Genomic DNA, 9,019 nt, shown 5'->3' with positions numbered 1-9,019 from the left:
CCTGTAAGCTCTCCATCCGGTGTTGGCTTGAAGTGTCAGGCTAAACTCTGCAAGTCCCAGAAGTTCGCAGGCAACACCGCGTGAGCTTGTTCCTGACGCCATGACGTTGAAAGCGAGGCACGTGACGTCACTGGTACACTTCAAAGCGCAGCCAATTGGCGAGGGCGCAGTTAGTGACGTCAAAGCGGAAGAATTGAGGCGGGAGTTGTCCTGCACTAGTTGGTACGTATCTGAAACACCCATACCTATTTATTATTACATGTACTTGATGTACAAGTGTGTTGTACTTGGATACACATTCACTCATTCACACTCGCCGCGATATTAGCCACTTGAAGACGAGCAATCACGTGACTTACAATGTGCACACGTGATAACACAAGAGTCTGTACTATAAGGCTAAGTTTTACCAGAAAAGTCGAGCTTCGTCCCGAAGACAAAAATCTCGCAGATGGTGAGAGCACCGTCTGCAGCCTTGTACAAACTGACGAAGCGACCTGTGATTGGACGAGTGCAGTTGAGCAAAGTTCCTGCGACATCCACCTGTTGACTGAAGAAGACGCACCGCTGTCCTTCAACGGAAGGAAAGGTCGTCGGGTCAAGGTCAGATACACGCACTTCGAAGTTTTGTAATCTCCAAGCTGGTAAGAAGTTAATTAGGAGCACAGGTTATTAGAATATAATTATGATTTTGACTAGCTATCTTCAATACCAAGGATAATGATGACGATGATGATGATAATGATGATAATGTTGATGATGATGATGATGATGACATTCTATTTTTAAAAAAAAAACCATGTAGCAGCACTCTAGTAAACGATACAAATCTCAGTCATCGTTCAGGACACTTTAAACATGAGTGTTTCTATCTTTAGCACGCATATATGTAAACCGTCAAAACAAAATGGGATTGGAAGATCTGCAAGTGGATTGTAACCAACATGCTTACATGTAGCGCCCTCTGGAGTGACCACTTGGTTACCAGTTGGAAAACTAAGCAAAGGTCAAAACATTTATGAACACGGGTGGGAAGTCACTCACGGCAACAATCAGTCCTAGTGAAGAGCTGCACGCTGGTGATGTTGTAGAAGCCCATCAGGTCCACCTTCCACCAGTTGTTGTAGCTGTCATTAGTGTGGGTACAGGAGTAGTGAGAAATGTCACCATCGGTGTTGCCATCTACGGCCTTGTCCGCCGTTGCGTATAGGTATGAAGTAGAGATTATACGAGCCGGCTTTCTCAGCGCCACATTCTCAGAAGCTGTAATACAAAAAATAAAAATCCTTAGCCTTATCACACACTTCCAGTCAGGCAGTTTCACAAATGTACTTGCCACAGAATGAACAAGCCTGTAGAAGAGACAAGATTCCGTGTTAAATCCTATCCCGTCATCCCTGACTACACTTCTTCAAGTAGTTTTTTGTAAAACGCATCAGGATGTTGTAAGGATGTAGCACGGTTTGAAGTTAGTGAAGGTAAACGATTGTTAAGGTATTCAAAAATGTGCGATAATACCAAACATGGACATTACAATATAACATATGTGTCGAGATGTAAATAAGGACAGAGGAAAATCTTCGAAGCTTAATGATAGTGTTGTTAAAATAACAGGGAGGTATACATAGTGGACCTAAGCAGAAGGACGAAATTCAAGACTGAGAAGTTTAGAAAAAGCTACTTATCATCATCTATGAATGGCTCTTTACCTTTCTCTCGTTATGTTGTATATCCCATACTACTTATCTATTAAATTTTATGATAAGCAGTATCCGGGACAGGGGTAGGCATGGAAGTAAGATCTTTAGTATTTTGAGAAAACAGTGTACAATAAAATCATCTTTATCGTCAAAACAAGTCAAACGCAACCATCAGTTTTATAATGAAACAGTGTGTGATGTTCAATGACTGTCTAGTGAGATTATTTACTTTTATGAAACTACTGGTCAAGTAGTTAACACATGACTTTCCTTACAATTTAGTTATAAGACCCCTCAGAAACAGGTTTGGGCATGCAAACAATTACAAAACAAGATAAATCAAACTCAACTTTATCTACAAAACAAGACACTTACCCCTCAGTTTCATAAAGTATATGATCGAATATAAATTTTATATTTAAAAAATAGTTATAAAATATTTGTTTTAAATGTTGCAAATACTACGGACCCTAAATGTAATACTGGAAACATGAGGTGTAAAGAGGTATTGAGTCTAAATAAGGAAATTGGGAATTTTTATCAATAAACAATGATAAAAAATGCACAAGCATCAAATTAAATGATATTATGCTGCATCTTCTTCCATGTTCAGTAAGTTTCCCTTCCAAAGTTTATCACTTTCATCAAAGTTGTCATGTTTTAGGTTTTAGTTTTAAGTAATGTTGTTAAAGACAAAATATGCGGGAGTAAAACCGTTCCAACAATAAATAACTGAAAACTGTTTTTCCACGATTTACGAATGACCTTATTTTGTCTAGTGTCAGTATTACATATCTGCTAACGTATTTCTAAAACAAAATAAAATGTTCAGAAAACTAGAAATGTGTCGATCCTCTTTCGTGTATTATTTTTTTGTTCATTTTTTAATAATTTATCATTTTCGATAAACTATCGCGGCAACCTCCTTAAGTAGGGAGGTGCTTCCACCTATAGGTTGTTTCCCACTTTCAGGAAGAGAGAGTGAAGAGGAAGAGAGATCTGATAGTGAAATATGTTCATATCTTGCCATTGCTTACTACTTAGAACTAAAAATTATGATTTTGACAGAAATAATCAAGAATATTTTGTTTGAAGGTTTTGTTAAATAATGTTGGGAACAATCGTGTAGACGACTGAATTTCTTGTACGAAAGACACAGGATTGCAGGATTGAAAAATCAAATAAGCCCTAAATTTTTAAAGTTGAAAAGCCCAGTTGGTGTTTACCTGTGTTTTATCCTATAAGATAGAAGTTTTGTGTTATTGAGGCTACTTTCTCGCTGTTGTAAAGAAGACTCCAGTATTAAAGGACGTGCATCCATGTCTCTGTCGTATAAATGAGTTTGCCTGTCAGCTAGAGTTGTATTCAATTTGATGATCTACACGTTACATACAGATAAATATCGAAATAAAACAAAATATCATAGATGTTACCTGAACATACACCACCTCACAAGAAGTGTTAATTTGTGATTTTTTCAAAATACATAAAATAATGCCGTTGTTTTTAGTTAATCCTTTTCCAACATTTCCTGTCCTTTACAAGTAAAATCCCCTCGGAAATACTTACCATGAACAGCTGAGAAGAAATACAGGTACATACAAAACAACACTTGTGTGTAGCGATGTGTGTCCAGACACAGGTGTGTGAAGAAAGGTTTCCCCACCAGGTGTGTCATTGTGCTGATGTGTCGGTCCTCGGTGTTAGTGAAGTCTCTCAACCTGTCCGTGATGATGGTCTACCTGGCTTTGGTGAGATAACTTGTTAAAATACTTCTTCAGCTCAGAGCTGTGTGTGTGTGTTTACAACAGACGGATATGCATTACCGACAACGACTGTGGTGGTCATGGTGTCAAATGTTGTTTCTCTAACGACGACTACGACTCACGGTGCATTGATAACTGACCCCGTATCCCTTTCAGTGCAAAACAATGGTTGGTCAGTTAAGTCTGACGGCACACAGGTCACAGGTTTCTATGACATGTTACAAAAAGGAATCAGACTGTGTGTCTTTCAAGGAAAATTGGATGAATGATTTGCAGACGGTGAAATCTTAATAAATATTTAATTAAAAAAAGCTATCGGTGCGTTTCATTCCAACAGTTCGAATGTATTCACGAGTCCCTCCTATTTTGACTAGAATTACAACATGTGATCGACAACACGTGACGAGAAGAAAGTAGGTGAAGCTTGGTGTGACTTTGTACCGGTCTGCCTCCATCTAATGTTACTAACATTACTTTTGTTTTGCTTTTGTATTTGTCTTTCAAGCTCAAAAGGTAAATAGTTTGCAATAAGTTTGTTTACCTTGTAGGTAGTTAGTAGAAACTAGTCTTGTAGAACACACCACACTACACACCAACAATTTAGACAGAAATTCTCCTTGGAGCTTTGGAGTCTGATATTGGAGCCTCGAAGACGACTGACAATAGTTCCACTATAAGCTTTTGATCCAGATCGACTACTTTATATATTTCTATTTTCATATCTAAAGTTAATGTATGTCTTTAGTATAGCCGTTTTATATAAATATATCAATATATATATAAAGAGAGAGACTATGTTTTGGTGTCTTTCTTCGAGGCAATCACGAGATATCTATACATTGTCAAAATGTTTTTGTCATTCAGTATATACTTTTAGCCTGATTTACTCACTAATCTCAAGCAGATGACGACGATGATGGGGTCAAAGTGATACGATTGCATTAGTTGATGTCTACTGTTAATCACAGACAAGCAAACATGGTTTGGAGAAATTAAAGGATAGAAAAAGCTACAGTCGGATAGACAGAAGTACAGGCACGTTTAAAGGCATATGTAAGACAAGGTAATAGGTGCTTGATGGAAAACACAACCTGCACAAAGATTAAAATATTTTTGCATTTTATTTCGTCTTACAGCTTTGTGTTTCAAGTGCAAAAGACATTAATTCACACAATCAAAAGTGAAATGTTGCCATAATGGCGACACAAAGTAGCTGAAATAGTTACATTAAGTGCTGTACATTGTACACCTTCCTGTGCGCTGTGGTGAGTGAGATAATACGTTGTACGACTACTAAATTCAATAAATTTAAAAAAACTTCAATGAATTTTTAAAGGGCCGTAACCCGACACGTGATTAGTTTGACATACAGGAGATAGCCTCCCTTAACTATTACATCACGATCAATGGATATCACGCATGGATGATTATCTATAATCATTATCATCGTCATTATTATCATAATTATTATTCTGTATATACTATAGCATGTTTAGAACAGATTAAATTAGAATTGTGTCCACAAAGTTTCAGACATCAATGACAGACAAATCCCTCACACTTAAGCATATGTATATAAGTGTCTAAGTAAATGAAGGATGATATACTATATCAAAACGGAGTATATAATGCTAAAATGCTGTATGTCTTGGTGAATGTCAGAATCTGTGGTATTAACTTTATCTACCAAGTCCATCCACAATACAAGTTCAGCTTCGAGTAGTGCTAACCCTAACACACACTCTCTGGAAGCTTCTAAGCAAATGTAACTAGACTTAAAAATGTGTTTCCACTGTGTGTGTTTGTTTCTGAGTGTTTTAGTTATCATGAAAATGAATGGGTCTCACATAAACATTATTTTTGTTAGTGGCATAAAAGTTTCACTTGGTAGTATCATATATCACACGATAACTGAGATAAAAAAGAAATGCATTACTATAACTGTTGTTGCCCTGTCATATACAGCAATACTTCATATGGGGGACGGGCGCTGGCCATCGGAGCACAGTTCAGGGAAAGTTGAGCAGCAATGTATCAGCCGCTGAATGAACGATGGATGGAGTCTGAAAGGTGGCTTTGATTGTTCTTCAATCTCCCACAAGTAGTTAGGGTGTACAATCTGTAGACTAATACCTTATGTAGTACTTTTTGTTTTATCTTGGATCTTTGTTAGTCAATTAATGCATGTACAAACACACTTAAAAACAGATAAAAACTTTTAAGATAAAAAATAAAACTGAGACGTCATAGCCTGTCTATCCCATAATATTCAAACATCAAACATGCAGAGCGGACTTTAAATATGAAATATAAAAATAAAGTACACAGATGAATTCAATACGTTGAAAGTAATTTTCTCCTCATTAACTAATTGCAGACGTTGGTGTTTGTCCATGACGTCACATTAACCCTCCAACAGGCGCTTGTAAGCTCTCCATCCGGTCTTGGCTTGCAGTGTCATGGTTGTCACCCACTCTGTGACACACACAAGCTCACACGTGACTCCGGACTGTGAACGTGTTCCTGACGCCATGACGTTAAAGGCCGCATACGTGACGTCACTAAGACACTTCACACCGCAGCCAAAGGGCGACGCTGTTGTTAGTGACGTCACACGGGAAGAGTTGAGGCGGGAGTTGTCCTGCACTAGTTCGTAGGTTCCTGAAACATTCAGACCTCCGTCGTTATTACAGTATGCGGCATTTGCTTATCTAAGGTTAAATGAAGGAAGAAGGTAAAAAAGTGGCTGTGCGAGCGAAGCATAAAGGTGAGTGAACACCATGATGATCAGAGAAGAAAAGAATCAAAGAGTGAAGTGTTCTGACTAACTCACATTTATTAGTGAGCTCAATACTTTCTACACACGATTGGACTAGAGAGACTTTAGTGAGAAAGTAGATAAAAGTCTGTGAGGGACATGTCATCAGTACAGATGTATTCTCTACCCTGTTAACTCTAGTGAAGCCCCTGGACCTGGCCAAGTGAGACGCAAGGTTCTAAAAGTCTCCTAGTCAGCTAGGTGGTGTCTTTGCCAGACCTTTCCAGCTTTACCTCGACTCTCACAGTGTCCCCCACATGGCGCACATCAACACTGATACCAATAAAGTTGTATTGACACTACAGTAATCAGCTTTACCGGTGTCGAGCTTCGCTCCGAAGACAAAAATCTCGCAGATGGTGAGAACATCGTCGGCAGGCTTGAAAACACTGACGAAGCGACCTGTGATTGGACGAGTGCAGTTGAGCAAAGTTCCGGTTAGAGCCACTTGATTTCCATAGTAGATACACTGCTGTCCTTCACCGGACGGAAAGGTCGTGGGGTCAGTGCCAGATACACGGACTTCGAAGTTTTGTAATCTCTCCCCTGAAAAGAGTTGGAGTAGGAGAACAGATTGTTTCACTGTTACAGACTAACAATTCTAAGGTAAAAATAATGACATCAAAGTGTAAAATAACTTGAGTTAGTAACCACAGTAATATTACATCTAAACGATAGAAACCTCTCGTCCGAGTTTTAGCATGACAGTGTGTCTGTCGTCTTGAGTGTTTCTATCTTTAACACTTGCATATGTATGTATATACCTTTAAGACATAATACAACGTAGGGGCTTGGAGGAACTATATTGTGATAAATGTGCTCAAAATTGGTGAACTCTTGACTGTCTTAATGTGGAAGGTCAGAATATTTTATTATTACGGGCATAATTTATAACACTCGACAGTCCTAGTTGGGGTTCAAGGATCGAGATCTGGACTGTAACGTAAACGATAAAAGTTGGTTTGCCCTCGAATGGTCCAGCATATAGTGTTAACGCTTTAATCTTTGTAGCCACTTTGAAAACTAAGTACAGGTGACATTTTATCACTAGGGTCAGGACTGTGACTTACAGCAACAATCTGTCCTCGTGAAGAGCTGCACGCTGGTGATGTTGTAGAAGCCCATCAGGTCCACCTTCCACCAGGTGTTGTAGATGTCATTAGAGTGGGTACAGGAGTAGTGAGAGATGTTACCATCGGTGTTGCCATCCACGGCTTTGTCAGCCGTCTCCGATGTATATAAGTGTATATAAGTAGAGATGTGACGAGCAGGCTTCCTCAGCGCCACGTTCTCAGAAGCTGAGATACAAAGAAGTTGACTTTATGACAGACTCCAAGTTAAGATGTACATTAGCACGAGAAAGGAAGTAAAATTATATATAATATAACTATATACTATAAAACAAACAACTTGCATCAAGAACAATCATGTGCGCATCTACAACACACCACTGACACTTGGTCTGAGGTTGAGCTTCTGGACCGCAGATGGCACAAACGATTTCAGGTGTCTGTTCCTTTTGCATATTGGAATGAATAGTGTTTACCTCAGCTTAGTAATGCAAATTCTCTTGTTAATATTCATGTATTGACAAAATGTGTGAAGCTTTTCTTACTGTTTGTTGATCAGTATGTTGTGAGGACTAAGCTTACATCTTCAGTGGCAGACGAGTCAGTGTGTCTAAGTGTTGAAACATTTATATCTCTTGGATTAAACATCGGTGTCAACAAACAAATGGGAAACAATGGAAACTCTTGATGTCTTGTTATAGTATTGGTTACATTTTATTATTGAATAGTTCTTATTGTGATTTAGGAATTTTCTTTGTTTTTGCACGGAAAGGTAATAAAACACAGTATTCTCTTGGGCCGAGAGAAGGAGTTAAAACTCAAGTGGGTATGAATGACAACTAATTTACTAGAAATTGGAAATACTTACCAAGAACAGCTGAGAGGAAATACAAGTACACACAAAACAACATCACTTGTGTGTAGCGATGTGTGTCCAGACACAGGTGTGTGAAGAAAGGTTTCCCCACCAGGTGTGTCATTGTGCTGATGTGTCGGCCCTCGGTGTTAGTGAAGTCTCTCAACCTGTCCGTGATGATGGTCTACCTGGCTTCGGTGAGATAACTTGTTACAATACTACTTCAGCTCAGAGTTTTTGTGTCTGTCTGTGTTTGTGTGTGTGTGAGAGAGAGAGAGAAAGAGCGAGAGCGAGAGCGAGAGCGAGAGAGAGAGAGAGAGAGCGAGAGAGCGAGAGAGAGAGAGAGAGAGAGCGAGAGAGCGAGAGAGAGAGCGAGAGAGAGAGCGAGAGAGAGAGAGAGAGAGAGAGAGAGAGAGTTTGTGTGTGTGTGTGTTTTCAACAGACAAATATGAGCTACCGACAACGACTGTGGTGGTGATGGTGTCAAATGTTGTTTCTCTAACGACGACTGCGACTCACCTTACCCTGCAAAGAAACTGTTGGTCAGTTATGTCTGACGGCACACGGGACACAGGTTTCTATGACATGTTACAAAAAGCAATCAGACTTTGTGTCTTTTAAGGTAGAATTGGATGAACGATTTGAAGACTGCGAAATCTTAATAAATATTTGAGTTAAAAAAGAACTATCGAGCGTTTCATTCCAGTAGAGGGAATGTATTCACGAGTCCCTCCTATTTGTACTAGAATTACAACAGGTGATCGACAGCACGTGACGAGAACTTGAAGCTAGGTGTGACTTTGTACCGG

General features: G+C 39.1%; 2 protein-coding genes across 2 annotated transcripts; both read right to left on the bottom strand.

The window, feature by feature from the left end:
* Positions 1 to 215: 215 nt before the first annotated feature.
* Positions 216 to 3,649, bottom strand: LOC112555934 (fucolectin-like). The gene is made up of 3 exons (XM_025224546.1): positions 3,270 to 3,649; positions 1,045 to 1,263; positions 216 to 641 (listed from the first exon to the last, which is right to left on the bottom strand). Exons 1-3 carry the CDS (start codon positions 3,376 to 3,378, stop codon positions 400 to 402), a joined length of 570 nt encoding a protein of 189 aa, XP_025080331.1. The 5' UTR covers positions 3,379 to 3,649; the 3' UTR covers positions 216 to 399.
* A 1,366-nt stretch (positions 3,650 to 5,015) lies between these two features.
* On the bottom strand, positions 5,016 to 8,430 carry LOC112555931 (fucolectin-like). Its single transcript, XM_025224544.1, has 4 exons — positions 8,223 to 8,430; positions 7,355 to 7,582; positions 6,603 to 6,830; positions 5,016 to 6,127 (listed from the first exon to the last, which is right to left on the bottom strand). Exons 1-4 carry the CDS (start codon positions 8,332 to 8,334, stop codon positions 5,871 to 5,873), a joined length of 825 nt encoding a protein of 274 aa, XP_025080329.1. The 5' UTR covers positions 8,335 to 8,430; the 3' UTR covers positions 5,016 to 5,870.
* Between the last annotated feature and the right edge of the window lie 589 nt (positions 8,431 to 9,019).

The sequence above is a fragment of the Pomacea canaliculata genome, linkage group LG14 (genome assembly GCF_003073045.1).
Source record: "Pomacea canaliculata isolate SZHN2017 linkage group LG14, ASM307304v1, whole genome shotgun sequence".
Lineage (NCBI taxonomy): Eukaryota > Metazoa > Mollusca > Gastropoda > Architaenioglossa > Ampullariidae > Pomacea > Pomacea canaliculata.
The sequence above is the reverse complement of the archived record's forward strand: the minus strand, read 5'-3'. Positions and strand labels throughout refer to the sequence as shown.

Excerpts from the sequence above, each read along its gene's own strand:
- LOC112555931 (XM_025224544.1), bottom strand. The coding sequence starts at position 8,334 with ATGACACACCTGGTGGGGAAACCTTTCTTCACACACCTGTGTCTGGAC. Across the intron at positions 7,583-8,222 it reads TTTCCTCTCAGCTGTTCTTG|CTTCTGAGAACGTGGCGCTG; the intron begins GTAAGTATTTCC and ends TTTGTATCTCAG. Across the intron at positions 6,831-7,354 it reads CACGAGGACAGATTGTTGCT|GGGAGAGATTACAAAACTTC; the intron begins GTAAGTCACAGT and ends AACTCTTTTCAG.
- LOC112555934 (XM_025224546.1), bottom strand. The coding sequence starts at position 3,378 with ATGACACACCTGGTGGGGAAACCTTTCTTCACACACCTGTGTCTGGAC. Across the intron at positions 1,264-3,269 it reads TTTCTTCTCAGCTGTTCATG|CTTCTGAGAATGTGGCGCTG; the intron begins GTAAGTATTTCC and ends TTTGTATTACAG. Across the intron at positions 642-1,044 it reads CACTAGGACTGATTGTTGCC|CTTGGAGATTACAAAACTTC; the intron begins GTGAGTGACTTC and ends ACTTCTTACCAG.